The sequence below is a fragment of the Nomascus leucogenys genome, chromosome 18 (genome assembly GCF_006542625.1).
Source record: "Nomascus leucogenys isolate Asia chromosome 18, Asia_NLE_v1, whole genome shotgun sequence".
NCBI lineage: Eukaryota > Metazoa > Chordata > Mammalia > Primates > Hylobatidae > Nomascus > Nomascus leucogenys.
Genome location: NC_044398.1, coordinates 6,054,482 through 6,075,500, shown reverse-complemented (window position 1 = coordinate 6,075,500; position 21,019 = coordinate 6,054,482). Strand labels below are relative to the sequence as shown.

At 36.2% G+C, this 21,019-nt stretch overlaps 1 protein-coding gene across 1 annotated transcript in view; it reads left to right on the top strand.

The window, feature by feature from the left end:
• BCKDHB (branched chain keto acid dehydrogenase E1 subunit beta) overlaps window positions 1–21,019 on the top strand; it is a 234,311-nt gene that overhangs the window by 83,981 nt on the left and 129,311 nt on the right. The window contains exons 7-8 of the mRNA XM_030798123.1: window positions 3,635–3,732; window positions 5,811–5,921. Coding sequence (XP_030653983.1) covers window positions 3,635–3,732; window positions 5,811–5,921 — 209 coding nt within the window. The remainder of the gene's footprint in view (window positions 1–3,634; window positions 3,733–5,810; window positions 5,922–21,019) is intronic.

Here is a 21,019-nt window from a genome sequence, read left to right as displayed (position 1 = left end):
GTTTGCCAAATTTAAATAAATGAACACATTAAAATTAATTCTTACTCTCCTGTTCTCAGGATAACGTTTAAGCAAATCTAAGAAGGGTTTTTTTTTTTTTTTCTTATTCTCAGTCTAGTGTTTTTAAATAGAGAATAAAACTTTGTTTGCTTTGTTGTTCCTTAGTTAATTGTTAAAATAATGAGGCCTGATTATTTGGGGTAATTTATTTAAGACAATAGAGCAATTAATTGCTCACTGGCAACCTGACAAAGGAAGTGGGCCAAGATGCCAACCCATTTCTTGTGGTCTGCCAGCCCTTAGAGTTGTGTGTTCCAGGGATTTGCTAATCACCAGCTAGTAACTGATTTACAAGGCGGGAAAGACAGGAGGACTCTTGAATCATGGCCATTTACAAGTAAGATGGAATGTGTACTGGCTTTAAGCCTTGTCTACTGGCATTCAGATGTTGCTGCCAGGGGAAAGACTTGATGATGGCAAAGAGCCTATGTGCTATCTTTGGTGCGTTTGTCCGATGTCATCAGCATTGTTCTTGACTCTCACTTTAGTTTAACAATTAAGACCTGCTAAGTAGAATATGCTGCTTCAGTGATATATGTGTGCCTCCCTGTTTGTCCACTTGCCTGTCCATTCGTCTATCCATCTGTCCATCCATCCATCCATCCATCCATCCATCCATCCATCCATCTGTGCATCTATCCATGCAGTGAATACTGGGGTTAAGCCATCAATGAATGGGCTAGAATTAACCTCTGAAAGCACTGTTTACAATTGGGGCTGGTAATCTTTTCCTGTAAATGAACAGATGGTAAATATTTTAGGTTTGCGGACCATACTGTCTCTGTTGGAACTAGTCAGTTCTGCTGTTGCAGGGTAGAAACAGCTGTAGACACTGTGTAAATCAATGGCGTGGTTGTGAGCCAATGAAATGCTGTTTACAAAAAAATCAACTTGCAGCTCTAGTTAGCCCACCCCTCATTTAGACAGTGGAAGTATCTGACTCACCATAGTTTGGGAGCTACACAAAAACTTTTAAAGAAGTGTATTAATGCTTATAAATTTTCTAGCACTGCTTTATGTTCCAGGTTTGTTAGCTTAATTATTGTCTATTTTGGGATTTATCTAAAAATGTGATTTTATAGATTTTACTGTTTTCTTTTTTTATTTAAACATATTAATAATTTAAATGATATTCAGCTCTCACTGACATTGATTATATAAATGTCATTAGATTGGAAATCTACAAAAAAACAAGGAATAAAATTCACCACTGTATCACCCATAAAGCACCCATTACATTTAATAGTTTTTACTTATAAACGTGATTTTAAAAACTACTTTGACATGGAAATATGGTCAAGATATATTGATGAATGAAAAAAATGCAGATTGTAGAAGAGTTCTCAACAGTGTGTACAATGTGATTCTATTTGTGTAAAGAAAAAATATTATATATGCGTACACTAACATATGGTAAATATCTGAATAGATATGGAATCAGTTCTTAGTTTTCAAGCAAATGAAATCAACTCTCCAATATAAGCAGAAGAAATTTATTGAAGGATAATAAATTACTCACAGATTTCTGGAGTCCCTGAGAATCAGGTTTAGAGGCCATATATCTAGAAGCAATACCCCAAATAACTGGTTCTGCAAAGAGGCCCTGGCAACTGTCAGTCTGAATCCTTGATACTACTAAGCCTAGACGCAGGATTTGCCTCCACTGTTAGCAGTATTCCAGAATGAATTCTAGACAGTTACTGCTCTTCCGTGTCATCAGCTTCCAATTCAGAGTCTGCTGTGGGTGCATTGGATTGCCAGAGCCCAAGTTTTGTGCCCTGGCTGCAGAGGAACCTTAGCGGGGAAGCATGTGGAACTCACTTCTGTAGTGGACAAAGGGCCCTGCCTCCTAAGGTAGTGGATTTACCAAATGTAGGAAGAGGATTCAGAATCTTGGATGCCAGAAAGAATGAGAGCTGTCCACAGCAGACACCTGGGAAATTGTTAGCATTGGTTACTTCTGGACGTTGGAGTTGGAAGGGCTAACTGGGAGCCTTCCAGAGGGAGGCTTTTACTTTAATTTTACTCTTCTGTCCTTTTTGAATATACATATATAATAAAAAAGTCCATGGGGAAAATGAACAAAAGGGAACAATAGTTTTTTCCAGCATTTCCACTGATAGTATTTTCACATAAGAACTCAAGAATGGCTAGGTGCGATGGCTCACGCCTGTAATCCCAGCACTTTGGGAGTCTCGGGGGGTGGATCACCTGAGGTCAGGAGTTTGAGATCAGCCTGGACAACATGTTGAAACCCTGTCTCTACTAAAAATACAAAAATTAGCAGAGTGTGGTGGTGCGTGCCTGTAATCTCAGCTACTTGGGAGTCTGAGAATCACTTGAACCCAGGAGGCAGAGGTTGCAGTGAGCTAAGATTGTGCCACTCCACTCCAGCCTGGGCGACAGAGTGAGACTCTGTCTCAAAACAAAACAAAACAAAAAAACAAAAAGGCCGGGTACATGCCTGTAATCCCAGCATTTTGGGAGGCCGAGGTGGGTGGATCATTTGAGGTCAGGAGTTCAAGACCAGCCTGGCCAACATGGTGAAACCCTGCCTCTACTAAAAATACAAAATTTAGCCTGGTGGTAGTGGTGTGCACCTGTAATCCCAGCTACTCGGGAGGCTGAGGCAGGAGAATCACTTGAGCCTGGGAGGCGGAGGTTGCAGATCACACCACCACACTCCAGCCTGGGTGACAGAGTGAGACCCTGTCTCAAAAAAAAAAAAAAAAAAAGAACTAAAGAAGGCTTCTCAGCATAACTGGGCAGTTTTATCAACTTTGTACTCAACTTTATTTTGAAATTCAGTTTATAATTTTCTCCCAGATTCAGTCATATCTATATAACTTGGTTGGGCAGAGAAGTTCATAAAATGGTTTTCTCTCAGATACCAGTGGCTTCTTTTTGGCTTGGTGGAGCTGATTCAGTTTATCTTTTTGAGGTCTACAGTATTCAGCTTTGAAAATTATGGTGTTGTCAGGGACTCCGATTGATGAAGTGTTCGTAGATTTAAGGTGAAAGAATACAATCTAAAGTTTGGCCCTACTATTTTTTCCAAGCCCCCATAAATTTGCTACTTTTTAGAAAATTGATCTGAGAACTTAATTCAATTTAATAAAGTTTTATCACATGTAATAACAATTTTTAAGAACAATTTTAGATTTACAGAAAAAGTATGAACATAGTACACAGTTCTTAGATATCACACACTGGGTTTGCCTTATTATTAACATCTTACATACATGTAGGATACAATTATTATAGTTAATAAACCAGTATTGATACATTCTTATTGACTAATGTTCCTTCTTTATTAAGATTTCTTTAGTTTCTGAAGTTTATTTTTTTGTTCCAAGATAGCTGATATAGTTTATACATTTATATTGCATTTATTCATCTGTGCAGTGTTGTCATGGAGCCATATCATAAATGCTATTTCTGTTTTAAGTAATATAGAATTTAGAGAAACAAAAAATAAAATAAAGCTTTGCTACAATGAGCTTCTTAAATTATTTTATGCACAAGTGTCACCTCAGAAAAAATGACCTTTTTTTTTTTCCTGTTCTGTATTTAGCGGAAGAGGTTCCTATAGAACCATACAACATCCCACTGTCCCAGGCTGAAGTCATACAGGAAGGGAGTGATGTTACTCTAGTTGCCTGGGGCACTCAGGTGAGTAGCATTGATCCCAACTGTTAAAACCTACCTTGTGCTTGGAAGCTCTCATTTTAAATCCTGATATATGAAAAATTCAAAACGATGTTTTCTTTATATCTCAGATTGAGTCTGGTGCTACTGATGCTAATTTCTTTTTTCCCTCAACTTTATTGATGTGTAATTGACAAATGAAATTATATATATTCAAGGTATATATGTGATGATTTGATATATGCATACATTGTGAAATGATTACCATAATCAAATTAATTAATGGATCCATCTCCACACATAGTTACTATTTTGTGTGTGGGGGTGGGGGCGAGGACACTTCAGATCTATTATTTTCCCTAGTCACTGTGCTGTATATTAGATCCTGAGAACTTCCTCATCTTACAACTGAAAGTCTGTGGTACTGATTTCTGAGTGAAGGTGAGGTGTCTATATATATTAAAATGTCATATGCATGTGGTGGCCATAAATATATTACAACAATGTATTAATTAAAAACACATTTCTTTTGGAATACATGTATACCCACGTTACTTTCGCTGCAAATGGCTATAATCCTTTTCATCACATTTCCTGGCGTCTCTCATGATTACTTTGATGGTCATGTGGACCCATCCACTGGTCCAGCCTCAAAATTCCATATCTTTTCTTTTTTTCCAGTGACCCTCTCTACTGATCCACTTCATTTTCCCCCAGGCTTGTTGTCACTTTGCTCTGCCTCCCAACTTTTTCTCTGGCCACGAACTCCTATCTCTTCTACTTTTCTCTCTCCTTCTTTTAAAGATATGGTCAGTTTTTATTTTTCTGTATAAAGAAAATCCTTATTTTAGGAAATTTAGGGCAACACAATATAAAGAAGATAACAAAAATAGTTTTCAATATCACAAGCTCCTACTCTCCTTTCCTTTTGATTTTTGGCATGGAGAGCTAGAGTCCTCATGGTTTCTCACCTTCAGTGGGGTAACTTTGCTGCTTGGCAAGTTGTATCCCATTGATAGTGTCCTTGGTGGGTGTGGCAAACCTTTTTGCTGTCCTTCTGTCCACTTTTTAATCCACATCTCTGTTACTGTCAGCTCATGACCTTACTTCTCTTTTTAATAGGGAAGTTAGGGTGTATTAGATATTAATTCACATAACTTGCTCTTCCTCTTGCTTCTAATTCTTTCCTTCTTCTCTTTGTCTTTGAAGAAGAGGTGTCTGGTTTACATAGCAACCTCTGCAAATCGGTTTCAGACTGCGTTCCATTTTACCTTCTCCAGGACGGTAGTCTATTAGCTAGTCCCTCTCTCTCCTGCATCTTCAGTTTTCCATTTCTTCTTGCTCTTATTTAAAAAGTATGTCTCTCTTCACTATTTAAAGAATTCCTTTCTCCTTAAATACCATTACGTCTCCCTCCTTTTAACACTGAACTTGAACAACTGTCTTCTAGTGTCTATATTTAATTTCTTAAATTCATTATATTTTTGTAGCTGTGAGTTCTATTCGCACTAATTTACTGTTTTTGTCAATATTACTGATCTTCTAGTTGTTTAAATTCAGCTCTTATTCCTGCTGTGGTATGTGATACTGGCTACTATCCCCATGAAATCTTTTCCTCTTAAGTTTCTGCAATACACTGTCTCCTGGTTTTCTTTCTAGCTCTTAAACTGTTCTTTTTATCTCCTTTTTTTCTTTCCTTCCCTCCATTTTTTGCTCCCTTCCTCCCTCTCTTTCTTCCTTCCTCTCCTCTTGGTCCATTTTTTTCCTTAAATGTTGGTGATTTTTACCCTTTACTTCTCCCTCTACATGCTTTCTACCTATTCGTGTGACTTCATTTACCTTCTGCATGCCATCTTTGTAATCAGTATCTGTGGTACTGACTTCTCTCTAAGCACCTCTTTCCATCTGTTTTCTAGACATCTATACTTGTTATTTTCGCAGAATATGGGATTCAACATATTTAAAACAAATTTATGAATTCTCCATGCAGATCAATTCCTGAGACTTTAAATACTATCTCTAATAGTGATGTCAGAATTCAACTAATTTTTGAGGCTAGAACCTTTGTAGTCATTCTCTGCATATTTTTCTCTTTATTTCAGGTTCATGTGATCCGAGAGGTAGCTTCCATGGCAAAAGAAAAGCTTGGAGTGTCTTGTGAAGTCATTGATCTGAGGACTATAATACCTTGGGATGTGGACACAATTTGTAAGGTATGAATATAATGGTGATAGAATGTCATTTCCCTGAAACCTTTGGCCAAATATGTTGTATATTTGCAAATAATTCTTTTGAAATTGTGAGCTACTTGAGCATTTTCAATTGATTTAAAACTTTTAAATTTGCAGCATGAAAGAAAGTTGTATAAACAGCTTCATGCTCAAGGAAACAAATCACTATAGAATTTATTTTTCCTCCTGTAGTTTCCTTTGTTTAAAATATTACAAAACGGGGTCCTTTATGCAGTCATCTTGGGTTGAGTTGTGTGAGTCATAGAGCATGTCAAGGATGCCGAAGGCACTGTGTTTTTGACTTCTTATTAGTTATGGTTCAGTAAGCTAGGTTTAATTTAGTCAGGGAAATTAAGTGATTTGGCTGAATTTTCATTTATCTTCTCTCCAAAAGTAATGGGAATGGATTTTTTAAAAACATAACTCTGTGTATAGTCTTAATACTGTGGATTACAGTCTAAGGGTTATGTGGAGATTCTGGCTGCTCTAATTTACAGTTTCTAACTAAGTAGCCTCATGACCTTTGGCCTGATTACATTGATCTTGTTTTTACTATTAAGATTTCTATAGCCAGCTCCCTCTTAAGAATATAGTTTAGCTCTCATTTACCTCTTTATATCCAGTATCTTTCACACCAAGGTGAAGATAATTTAAGAAGCATCTATTTTCATATTGATACAAAGAAGGTTAAGCACTCTGTTTGTAATAGTCTTATCAATTAAGTCTAGCTACATGTGTTGTAAATTATATGTACCTAGTCTTAATAGATAAGTACAATAGATATATGTATGATTAACAGATACAGGTAGAATTACATGTAAAATTGTAGGAAACAATGACGTGTATTATTTTTTCTTGATATACTGCTATAGTCCTAAGACATAGGGCATTTTATTTTTACCACTTTTAAGAGCTTTGGCATTCTCATAGCTTTTACAGGCTATTTCTTGGGTTAGTTACATGAAAATAACCTGCAGATACTACTGCTGTAAAAGTGTAGCCTAGGATGTTTTTAGGTGAAGAGAGTTTTATAATTTAGTAGAAGATGTAAGATTTGTTATAGTAAACGTTTCTGAAGACTCACTTGACACCATCTAAAGACTTGACATGTTTACAAATGATCCTGAGCTATTCTATTTGTAGTTGCTGTAATTAAGTGCAATATTTCAGATTGAGTTATTCATAGCTTCATGAAAATAATTTAATGCTTTTTGCAGGCATTTTCAAATCAAGTCAGACACTGGGTTTTCTTTCAAATAGCCAAATGTTCCAAATTATAGTTAAACTAGAGTTGGCTTCTTGTTTGCAACATGTATCCACCACTTATCCCGGGGTTTGTATTTTTAGTGTAGATGGTGCTTTTGTATGGGGATATGATGTTTTGTCATGGTGCGGTGCGGAGGGCATTCACATATGGTCAGGGCAAGCACTTTTAGAACTTTATTTACATATCTCTCTTTATATATAATACCTTAAACATTCAAAAAGCATTTGTAGCAGCTTATGGTAAAGCACAAGTATACTAATACTTCATTTTGGCAACGGTGGAAGCAAAGAGAGGAGAGTTAGGGGCAGAAAGAAGGGTGAAGTTGTTTATATTTACATCGATATCAGTTTGCTTTTGCATCACTGTATTAAATCTACTGGTTGCATCTTTGTCTGATCCTAGAATGCAGATCCATTTTCCTTAGGGCTCTATCCTACTGGGAAAGATGAAAGAGGAGACAAGCGATCTCTACTGAATGAGAAAGTGATGCATCAGACCTCTGACTTATTAGCGTCATTATTTTGTCTTGTTTTGGGATGCTTTCATCCGGTTGTGACAGTGAAAGCCGACTTCTTGATTGCTTTGTGTCTATTTGAGACTCTCTTCATTGCTGATGATGGTACCTCTCCTGTTTTCTTTTGATGTATCAAAAGAGGTAAAAATTTTGATACTTAGCTTTTTCCTCCTAGGATTTAGAGATGATTTTAAAGAAGAAGGCCCTATAACCAAATATTCATATGGAAAATGAGGGTTTTTTTCCCCCCAGAGTGAAGCTTTTTTAATTCATCTTGATGAATTCTATAGTAACCAAAATTTATATTATAATCTCTTTTAATTAGCTGTGTTTTATCAGTTGTTTTTGTCTTATGACTCATTAGATCCCTGAGTTTTATTCATTATGTGTCAACTAAACCCCAATATATATCTTTTGGAATGCCTGATCGAGAAAAGAAAGCATATTAAAGGCAAAAATGATTTGTTGAACACACATTATCATACTCTATACACTAAAATGCCTCTGGGACACTTGAGGAGGAATTCATACTTCTTGCTTAATCCTTGATACATGGTTTGGAAGTTATAAACCAAAATAAATAGTTGCTCGGGGATAGAGAAAGGAGCAGAGTCTTTGAATGTTGCTCAAGGGAATTAAAAAATTAGAGACTTAATGGTCCTAGAAACCACAGCTGGTTTTTCCACTCAATTCTGAACTTGATATTAAAAAGCTAAGCTGGAGACTTCTGAAAAGCACAGTAGAAAATTCTTGAGTTTTGAAGTGCTTAAGAGACAGGCGCGGTGGCTCACACCTGTAATCCCAGCACTTTGGGAGGCCGAGGCGGGTGAATCACGAGGTCAGGAGATCGAGACCACGGTGAAACCCCGTCTCTACTGAAAATACAAAAAAAAAAAAATTAGCTGGGCGTGGTGGTGGGCGCCTGTAGTCCCAGCTACTCGGGAGGCTGAGGCAGGAGAATGGCGTGAACCCGGGAGGCAGAGCTTGCAGTGAGCTGAGATCGTGCCACTGCACTCCAGCCTGGGTGACAGAGTGAGACTCCGTCTCAAAAAAAAAAAAAAAAGAGACCTACCCTGTGCCATGGGTGTGTGTGTGTGTGTGTGTGTGTGTGTGTGTGTGTGTGTGTGTAAGTGGATTGGCTTAAGAGAATCAGCTGTGTGAGTTCAAAGCCCTGAAATGAGTGGCACGTTGACACCGATGACCTATAGCTGCTTTTTAGTTGGCTACACTTGCTATTTGGTCTCAACCAGGTGTGTAGAATCCAGGTGTATAGAACTCATATTTTGTGGGGCTGTAGTGACAAAATTGAAATTTTGAGGGGATTTAAACACATACTTGACCTTTTATTTGCCAAATTCTAAAGGTGTCAATGGTGAAAGGTAAGTAGAAAATATCTGGAAAGTGAAGCTATCACTTGATAATGAGGTAACAAAGAGCAATCATACTCTCAATTGAAAGCCATGGAGAGTTAGGTCTTACAATTAGAGGCAAACCAGATGTAGACCAGGTCATCTCAAACCCATGACACAGCCTCTACCCCTTTGAGTTTTTTATTGAATTATGTACTTTTACTCTATTTGCCCAGCAGAGCAAGGAGTCAATCCTCTCGTTATCTGGAACTTCTATAAACCAGCATTCAATAAAAAACTAAGTAGATGAAGAGACAGGAGTATTTGATCAATAACAAAGGGGAAAGAAACAATAAAAAGCAGAAGCACAGCTGATCCAGATATTGGAGTTAGCAGACAAGGACATCTTGATTGTTATGCTTAGGAACATAGAGAAAATAAGAAACAAAAGAGGTAAGAGGGTGGAGAATTACCCTGGAAAGTTGGGCGTGTGTGTGTGTGTGTGTGTGTGTGTGTGTGTGTACATGTATGTATATGGATCAAGTAAACTTTGTGGAGCCATGAAAAAAATATGTATCTGACAATAAGAACTCGGTGAATAGGCTTATAACATATTGGACTCAGTAGATGATAGCAATAATGAACTGGAAGGCTAGTTAATAGAAAATGTCCAAATTGAAGCACAAGTCAGAAAAGAGGATAAAACACATTTGGGATCTGGCCAAAAGATCTGTCTTATATACAATTTGAATTCCAGAAAAAGATGAGAGAGAAAATCACTAACAATATCTAAAAAAAATTCTCATGAAGATTTCAGAACATCATTACACAAGCTTTGTTAACTTTTAAGATTATATTCAAAGAAAACCACACTTGTATGCACAATGGTATAACATCTTAAATTGCTGACTGTGCTAGCCTACAATTCTGTACTCAGTGAAAATATCTTTTTAAAATTAAGATGAAATAAAAATAGTTTAGGCAAACAGAAATTGAGAGAATTTATCGCTGGCAGGCACTCACTAAAAGAAGGTACTGCAAGGGAGCTCCCTTTGGCAGAAGGAAAATGATTCTGAAAGAAAATATGGAGGAGAGCATATACTATAGCTTAGTATTGATTATCCGAAACAGTAGTGATAATTTTCTGTGAAAGTTTAAGTTTAGTGAAGTTTAAGTTAAATATATGGAATTGAAATGTAAGACAATAAAAACACAAAAGCTAGGGGGTCTTACATGGAGTTAAAATATTCTGTTGTTCTGGGATTATTATGAAGTGTAATGTTCTGATTAGGTTATAATCAAGGATACAAGTTATAATCTCCAGTGTAACAACTGAAATAACAGGGAAAGAATGCGTATCTAGCAAGTTAATAAGAGAACTATAAATTAATAAAAATATTTGGTTAATCCAAAATAAAGAAATAAGTATGAAAAATGGATGGGTCAATAGATAATAGATGATAAGATGATATAAACCCACATATAGAAGTAATTAAATTAAATACACAAAGATTAAATAAACGTAGTAAAAGTCTAAGATCCTCAGACTTCACGAAAAACAACTACCACCACCACATGTAGCTTAAAAAAGGCATACTTTAAATATAAGGACATCAAAACGTTGGAAATGAAAGGATGGAAAAAGAAAGCTGGTGTAGATATACTAATTTCGAATAAAGCATTAAGGCAAAAAGGACTACTAGAAGTGAAGAGGAGCATTTCATAATGCCAAAGGGACCAGTCCACCATAAAGATATCCTAATCCTATTTCATCCTTAATAACATAGTTTGAAAATAAATAAAGCCATAAACTAAACAAAGAAAACACAGAACTCAGAAGAGGTATGAACATATTCACAGTTACAGTAGGAGACTTTAAGACATCCCTCTTAAATCTTGCTTAATCAAGCAGACAAAATATTGTTAAGTGTATAGAAGATCTGAACAAAGCAATTTGTAAAGTTGTCCTAATTGTGCACCAAACTATCAATAGAATATGTAGCATTTGTCAAAATTGGCCAAATTCTGGGGCATAAATATAACCTTAAAAAATTCCAAAAGCTTGGAGTCATTGAGATTATGTTCTCTACCAATAGTGGAATTCAGTTAGAAATAAGTGAAAGAAAAGGACAACTAGAAAAGCCTCAGCTTCCTCCAAATTAAGTAACTTACTCTAAATAACCGTGGATTACAGAAGAAACTAAAAAATTAGAAAAGAGACTGAACTGAATGTTAATGAAGATGCAATATATCAAAAGTTTCAAGAACCAGCTTAAGCCATACTCAGAGGAAACTTTATAGCTGTAAATATATAAATTTAGGAAATAGGAATAAGAATTAAAAAAATTAATGATCTGAATTTCCATCTCCAGAAAGAAAATCAAACCTAGAGAAAGTAGAAGAAATGAAGTAATCAAGAGCAGAAATTACTGAAATTGAATCTGTAGAGTAATTTAATAAAGTAAAATTTAGATCTTTGAAGAGATCAATGTAATTGATAAACTTTTAACTAATGGAAAAAATAGGGTAGAAACAAATGACAAATATTTGTTTGTATGATGAAGAGCCCACAGACAATGGTAAGACAAACAGGATATTATGAATAATTTTACAAATAAGTTTTGAGTAAAGTTGACAATTTCCTGGAAAAATATAAGTCATTCAACATTGATACAAGAGGAATTAGAAAATCTGAATAGTCATGACCTATTAAAAAATTAAATTTAATGTTATTAACTCTCATACAGAGAAAACCCCAGGCCTAAATGGCTTTACTGGTGAATTCTCTAAAATATAGACCTTATGCAAACCCTTACGGGGAGTGGAATCAAAGAGAAAACTTTCAAATTCTTTTTATAAGGCCAGCATAATCTTAATATCAAAGCTATTTAGGACAGTATAAGAAAGGAAAATTATAGACAGCTTTTAAAATAAATGTAGATCACATAATATTCATAAATATTCACAAAGCAGTTGATACAATTCCTCATATTAACAGAAAACAGGAAAAAAAAACCTGACTACCTTGATAATGCAAGAGAAGTATTTATTAAAATTCAATATTTATTCATGATTAAAATTTCATAGCAACCTAGAAATGGAAGGTAATTATCTTACTCTGGTGAAGAGTAGTTGCAAAATGCCTGCAGCAAAAATTAGAATTCCTAGTGAAATTTTGACAGCTTTCCTCTTGATATTAGAACTATCTAGGGAAAAATTTAGTGATACATATGTCAGAACTTTACACAGAAAATCATAAAATATTATTCAGGAAAATTAAAGGCCCATAAACTGAAGCATATAGCATGTTAGTGGATTGTAAGGCCAAGAAGAGCCAGAGCAATCTTGAAGAGAAGAAAACTGGAAGACTTAATTATCAAATGTTGAGATGTGTTATTAGTGCTGTAGTAGTTATAACATTATATAGGTATAAAAATACACAAATAGACCAACGGAATAAAATAAGAGTCTAGAAACAGACATGCTGGTTATCTGATTCAGGACAAAGGTGACTTTGCAATTTTGAGAGGACAAGGTAGTTTTCTCAATAGAGGATGTTGATTCATTTGGGTACTATGAAAAATAATTATATTAACTCTTACCACACAAGCATCAATTACAGCTGAGTTGCAGATCTAATTGTGAAAGGAAAAAATAATGCTCTTGGGAGAAAGCATAGGTGAATATGTTCATGTGATCTTGTGCACTAATAAAACACTAACATTAAAAAAGGGCTGATAACATTGTGCTTCATTACATTTAAGAAAATTTATTCATCAAAAGGGCGCCAATAAGAGAGTAAATAGATAATCTACAGATTTGGAGAAACTCAAGGAAACTGATATCTGGAAATATAAAGTACTTATACAATCAAAAAGAAAAGACCAATATCCAATAGAAATATGGGTAAAAGTCTTGAAGAGGCACAGGTACAGTCTTGTACAGTCTTGAAAAGTGTTGGCAAGAATGTGGAGCAATCAACTCTCATAGACTATTGTTGGTAATATAAATTTGTACAACCATTTTGGAAAATTGTTTGGCAGTATCTACCTGAACCCTATAACCTAGCAATTCCAATCCTGTATGTGTATGTATGAAGAAATATACAAAAAAAAAAAAAAATACAGAAGTGTTCATAGGAACATTACTTCTAGTAGCCCCACACTGTAAACTGCTGAAGTACTCATCAACTAGAGAATGGATCAATAATAAGTAAATATAATATTGTTCAGCGATGAGAATAAATGAACTAAAAATGTAATGGAATGTTGTGTATTCATCTCATAAACACAAAGAAGCCAGACTCAAGTAAGTACATACTGAGTGATTTCTTTTATATAAAGGTAAACAATAGACAAAACTAATTGATGGTGTTAGAAGTCAGGCTAGTGATTATCATGAGAGTGGTTAATAATTGGAAGAGGGTGTAAGGGCTATGAGTTACTGATAACAGTTTCTTGTTGTGAGTGCTGATTATTCAGGTTAAATTTTTGAAAATTGAGCAGAACACTCATTTGGTGCACCTTTTTTGTATGTATGTTAAACTTGAACGAAATTTTTAAAAAAGAAATAAAAAGAAGTACTATCTTGTGTTTAATTCATTTCCTTTACTTCACATTGTAGTGAGCCCTTTTATGGACTCAGGGAGAGCCTTGGTGTCCTTAGCTAGGAAGAGTTTCCTTTTATCATGCAGCTCTGTCCACACCCTTCGTTCAGTTTCTCCCTGCAACTCAGCTCAGCTGTCATGCTGATGTGAAACAGGAGCTCATAAGTAGGGCTGTTCTCTCCCAAGCCTTCCCAGGAGTAAGAACAGTGGTTAAGGTTATGGGCTTTAATGGACTTTCCTGCTGACATGCAGACCACATTCAAAATGAGTTAAAAAGTGAGCTGCACTGTTAACAAAGCAGTGGCCAGGCCGAATAGCTTTTGAGGTGCTGTCAAGCTTGAAAGGAAGATTTTTCTTAAATAAGGAGAAATTCAGAGAAGCTGCCTTCAATGCCTTCAAAAATAGGAACTTGATTTTGGCAGGAGAATAAACAAAAGGCTTTGAAAGAAACTCAGATTCTCAAGCATCATTGTCATTTAACCTAGAATCAACTACATAACAACACTGCAAAAAAAGAACTGAAGCACAATCATTTATAAGGTCCAGGTGATTTTCACATATCTATAGAGAAGAAAAAACTGACACTTATAATTCTGACATGTTTAAACTTTACCTGAAGATTAAATTATGCTAATTATTAAAATGTTTAAGAATTTGCCTTTATACCATACAGTCTTTTTAATTTATCCTTTTCTGGTGTGTCCTGCCTCCCAGATTAAATTCCGAAGCATATCCTGCTGGCTTTGCCTACATAATATGTCCCAAATCTGACCACTGCTTGATCCTGCTCCAGACTACTAGCATTTCTCTCCTGGGTTTTGGCCATAGCCACCTAACAACTGTCTTGTGCTTCTGACCTTTCCTTGCCATAGGCAGAGTTGATACTTTTAATCTGAGTCATATCATATTCCTTCTAGTCTCAAAAGGCCTCAGTGATTTCCCATTGAGAGAGAAGTCAAATTCCTTACCATGGCCTACAAGAATTTACCTGATTTCATCGCTTTCCACCTCCCACCACCCATCCACCCTTTAGAAAATGTTCTTTCTCCAGAATGCCCCTTCATTCACTGTTATTCTATCGGGGGAACCCGCCCCCAATATTTCAACATAGATTCTTTCTATTTTCCATAAGTGTCGGCCGGCTGAGAAATAAAGAGAAAGAGTACAAAGAGAGGAATTTTACAGTTGGGCCACCAGGGGTGACATCACATATCAGTAGGACTGTGATGCCCACCTGAGCCTCAAATCAGCAAGTTTTTTATCTATTAAGGGTTTCAAAAGGGAAGGGGGTATAAAACAGGGAGTAGGTACAAAGATCACATGCTTCAAAAGGCAAAAAGCAGAACTACTAATAAGGGTCTAACAAAGAGCACATGCTTCTGAGGGAACAGGACAAAGGGAAAAAGCAGAACCACTGATAAGGGTCCAACAAAGATCACAAGGCAAAGGGCAAAAGCAGAACTACTGATAAGGGTCTGTGTTCAGCGGTGCATGTATTGTTTTGATAAACATCTTAAACAACAGAAAACAGGGTTCAAGAGCAGAGAACCGGTCTGACCACAAATTTACCAGGGCAGAGTTTTTCCCCACCCTAATAAGCCTGAGGGTACTGCAGGAGACAAGGGCGTATCTCAGTCCTTATCTCAACTGCATAAGACAGACACTCCCGGAGTGGCTGTTTATAGACCTCCCCCCAGGAATGCATTCTTTCCCATGGTATTAATATTCCTTGCTAGGAAAAGAATTTAGCGATATCTCTCCTACCTGCATGTCCATTATAGGCTCTCTGCAAGAAGAAAAATGTGGCTCTTTTTGCCTGACCCCACAGGCGGTCAGACCTTATGGTTGTCTTCCCTTGTTCCCTAGAAATCGCTGTTATTCTGTTCCTTTTCTGGTGACCTGATTTCATATTGTTCAAACACACGTTTTACAATCAATTTATAAAGTTAACACAATTGTCACAGTGGTCCTGAGGTGACATATATCCTCAGTTTACAAAGATAACAGGATTCAGCGATTAAAGATAGGCTAAGAAATTATAAAAGTATTATTTGGGAACTGTTAAATGTCCATGAAATCTTCACAATTTATGTTCCTGTGCCGCAGCTCCAGCTGGCCCCTCCATGCGGGGTCCCTGACTTCCTGCAACATCATTCTGTTAGGCACTACTCAAATACCATTAAGGCCTTCCTTGACCAGCTTATTTGATACTGAATCCTACCAAGACTTCCTTTCACCTTTTCCTTCTTTCCTCTTCTCCGTAGCGATTAGCATGAGCTAAAATGTTATGTACTCTTGTTATTTACATTGTTGATCTTTCTTCCAAGTTCTATGACAGCAGAAATTTTTGTCTTTTGGTTAAAAAATTCCCAGTACCTGCAACAATGACTGTAATAGGATTGGTGCTCAATAAATACTTGCTGAAAAGTAATAAATATTAGCAAGAGAAATTTTAACAATGCTATGAAAGATGTTGTAATATTAAAATGTTTTCAATTTGGTGCTTTTTCTTATTCTTGGTGCTCATAAAAAAGTTTAAAAAGTAACTTTAGAACAGTATTCTATGAATAAATACATTAGTTTATTCTAAATTGAAATATTTATTTAAAAGTTTTAAGTTTTGCTTTGACCTTGCATTTGATTTTTCTTAATGGTTGTCTATGTTTCATAATGGCATATAGAAATTATTTATTTGAATCTTATTAGAATAGGAACAATTTATCTACTTTGAAAGGCAAAGTGAAATTGAATGACTGTACAGTAAACTTCAATTATGCTTACTTTCTAAGAAATGAGTTTTATGGATAATTACATTTTCTGAATAGATGGGTTTGTATAGCAGCTTTTAAAACTGGGTCTGTCCTGCTGAATTTCGTAGCCTCACGGCCACTGTGCACTGCTTTAGATGAGGGTTCTTCTCTGTTCAAATACACCCTATTACAAGATACTGTCTCCCAGTCTTCCCTCCCCATCACTCTCTGCCCAAAGCAATCTCCTACCTTTTTGAAGTTCTTGGGAAGTGTTTTTTTTTTTTTTAATTTTAACAAAATTAGGAAATGATAGAGAAAAGATCTTCATTTCTGTTCCCTCCGTTTTTCTCTCCAGCTCTTTTTCCTGCTTTCCCTTTCTTTTCTCTTTTAAACATAGGTTATGTAGTAGAAGATGAAGACATCCTCATAGAAAGGAATAGTTGTTCTTTAGGTACATATTGGGCGTCTCTAGTCTCAAGATATTTTAGGGGTAGGCTATCATAGGAGCAGGACAAGGCCTTAGGGGAAAGGAGCTAGAAGTAATTCAGCTGTGGCACGAGGGAGTGACTGTAGCTGGGAGGGAGGGCTCAGTGTCCTTAGATTTAGCATTCTTTCTTCCCATCCTTTCACCCCAGTTATTTCCATTCTTGCTATAGAAGACTTCATTGGGGGAACTGGATAATAGCAAGACAGGCACTAAGGCTGGCAGAGTTAATGGGAACGGAGAGGATCAGGGAGCAGAGGTCTTCAGCAAAAAAGGAAAGGGAAATTGTAGAACTGGAATGGGGAAGGAGTCAAACCTTAGTAACTGGATGAAGGACCAAGTCTGTTTACTCTTTGCATTTGCACCTGGGTGTTAATCACTAAGTATTTGTGAATGGTGCAAAAGATGTTCTGAAGACCCATAGATTCAATTAGAAATTTAATTCTAATTTGTTAGACTGAATAGCTTTAAACTGGTTTTATGGAGAAGTTGAAGAATTTGTCTGTAGAAAATCTCTAATATTTAAGTATTGCCAGTTAAAATATACATTTTAAAAATTGGTTACTTGAACTTAAGTGAATAATTCCGTGACTGAATACTAGCTATTTTGCTTGAGGCTATGTCTGTTTGAGGGGAGCAGAGGGGGACAGAGAGTGAGCTAATGAAATCAAGAACATTCTCAAACAGTTGAGGGGTTGGGATGGAAAGGGAGCTAGTAACTACCTATAACCACTAGAGGCCTCTCTTAGGCCAAGTTTCATGGTTAATACCACTAGGTTTCCACAGCGGGGCCTGGCTCTGCCATTGTAAATTAAACATATGTTATAATTCTGAATAAATAATATGACAGTAGTTTTATTCTAGGGCATTATTATAATGTAACCTAAATGGTTTAGCTTATATATCAGAATAACTGATGATCTCGTGAATTGAAAACAACAAATTAGAAATATTTTCTCTCTTCTTTTTCTCTAAACCTTTAGTTAAAAATGTAATTAAAGACTCTTGCTAGGTAAAATTATATGTCTTCCTGACAGTACAAGGATATATGGGTTTAAAAGGATTCTTGTTACGTGTTGTGTTTAATTGCTGAGAGTAGTTTATATTTCTGATGGGGGACTATAGTAAAGCCGTTTTAAGTCATATGTTAAAAACTGTGTGTATTTCTTTCACGCTTATAAGAAGCCTCTAATATAAAAAAAAACTAAGAAATGATTCAAAAATCTGTGAGACTAAAATGCTTTTCCTTCGGCGTAGGGAAAAATGGTCTCATTTTTAGTTTGGAATTATTTTGGATATGGTTTGACCTTGCAGAGAAAGCAGGTAGGGCGGTGTCCTCCTCTCAGATGAGAATAATTTGTTTTTCTGTTCCAAAACAGGATGGCTGACAATTTGAAAGTTGGTCCCTCTTGCCAAGTCATTCTTCCTGTAGGATTTTCTTTGTCATGATCACAAGTAGTTAGTTGTTGTACTAATTGGAACAAGTTCTAGGCTGTTGGATGCTGTATTGGGATGTGGCTACTACATTGATTGTCCTGCCTGACAGCCCTTGGCCACTTCCTTTAAGTCGCATGAGGGCAGGGAATTTTGTGTATTATGTTCATTGCTATATCCATGAGAGTCTTGAAGAGTTTAGAGTATAGTAGATGCTCAGTAAATATTTGTTGAACCATCTAAAAAATAACATGTGGCATTTGGTTTTTCAGTGAAAGAAATTAAAGAAGGAACTGGTAAATCCTCTGGGAAGAAAATACACTGAGATTGTCAGTCATGCCATGGGGTCTATTTTTATTATGATTTACATTTTAGGCACATTTTAAGGAAGATTAAAATAATAACTATGGGTTCTGACCTAATGTTATATTATATATATATATATATATATAATTTTTTTTTTTTTTTGAGACGGAGTCTCACTCTGTCGCCAGTCTGGAGTGCAGTGGCGCGATCTCGACTCACTTCAGTCTCCGCCTCCTGGGTTCAAGCGATTCTCCTGCCTCAGCCTCCTCAGTAGCTGGAACTACAGGCACGCACCACCATGCCCAGCTAATTTTTTGTATTTTAGTACAGACAGGGTTTCACCATGTTGGCCAGGATGGTGTCGATCTCCTGACCTTGTGATCCGCCTACCTCGGCCTCCCAAAGTGCTGGGATTACAGGCGTGAGCCACCACACCCGGCCAATATATCTTACATAATAGGATTTAGTTCCTGGTAAATGGTAAATTAAAAAAGTTAAAACTACATATGTTATGCATGTTTCCTTTTGTATTCAAACAGTTCTTCTAATTAGACATCAGTGTCATTATTTTATAGGGAAGAAAACTGAGGTTTGGGGAAGGTGGAGCAGCTTACAGCCAGTGGGGGACAGCACTGGCTTCAACCCAGGTTGCTGGATAATAAAAATTGTCCCTTGAGAGTTTTGCTGATCAAATGCTTCTAAATGTCAGCTTATAACATATTTTATCACATGTCAGGAATTTTCTTTCACATTTGCCCACCTTTATAATATAAAGATATGTGTTTTACAGGTGGGCAAATGTGACCTGTATAGATCTTGTAAATCACACTACCATATTTTCTTTCATTTAGCATTTTTTTCCTTCCACATGGAACTGGGGAAAGCAAGATTAAATTATATAATTATATTGTTCCATTTCACATCCCACCTGATGTGTTTTTGGTGTCCTCTTATACACTTAAATTATTTGAGTTTGACTCAAGTTTTCATTTTGTTTAAACTGTTTGCTTTCACTGTTACGAATAGCAGTGAAAAGAAAGAAATCCATTACCTCATTTCATAATGAAAAAAGATTATAGGTACATTATGTTCTTAATTTAACATTTGAGGTGTAATATAAGAAGTCTAAATGTGTTGACTTTCTGTTCTTTTCTTTGATGGCATTTAACTCTCTCCCATTAAACTGATACTTTGTTTACGAAACTGTATTTATTCTGTAATCGTTAAGAATTTCTTATCTTTTCTATTATAACACCCTGGCTTTGCAGTGCTGAGCTGTGATAATTTAACTTAAAAATTTATTGAAACTGTGATGTACAAAGGTTTAACAAAAGGATATTACTTTTCTAGTTTATTCCAAAACTGGCGCCAGTTATGGTGGCTCACTCCTGTAATCCCAGCACTGAGCCTGAGGCGGGTGGATCACCTGAGGTCAGGAGTTCGAGACCAGCCTGACCAACATGGTGAACCCCTACCTCTACTAAAAATACAAAAATTACTGGGCGTGGTGGCTGGTGCCTATAATCCCAGCTACACGGGAGGCTGAGGCAGGAGAAACGCTTGAAGCCAGGAGGCAGAGGTTGCAGTGAGTCAAGATTGTGCTATTGTACTCCAGCCTGGGCAGCAAGAGTGAAACTCCATCTCAAAAAAAAAAAAAAAAAAAAAGAAAGAAAAAGAAAAAAAGAAAACAAAACTGGGGCTACTCTTACCAGTCATGAATAGTCAATCTTTCCAAACACATATACTTTCTGTGCTTTTATTTTTTTTCTTCTAGAAACTTGGTTTGTTTCTTTACGTGTTTGTATTTTCTTTTATGTGTTTAATTAAGTTATATAGTTTCTTACATAACTATTTCACATCTCAAGTTTATTTTTTAATATTCTATATTTGGTGTTGTGATCGTATCATTAGTTTTTTTCTGTATTTCCCTTTCCTTTTTCCTTTTTGAATGTGGCAGAAGAGATTTAAAAATTCAAGCAATCCATTAACATAGCACTGAAACACACAGTACAATGGAGCTTATAATGCAAAGTATCATCTTCCCTCCCTAAACACAACCACTTTTAACCATTTCTGTATTTTATTCTTCTGAAGGCTACTTCCATATCTGTAGCAATACATTGCACAGATATTTCTGCTATAATGGAGTATATACATTTCTGCAGAGTAAATTGGATTCTCTATGCATGCTCACTAAAAATAACAGGGTTTATGGAAAAAAAAAGTGCGTGTAGCAAACCACTTAAAACAGCTTGGTAACTAGAGCGAAGAATGGTTTTTAACCAGAGTCAGGAAGGATTGAGCCTGTTGAGTTATGGAGTTCAGGGCAAATGCATCAAAGTTGGGGAGAAAGATGTAATAAACACTTCT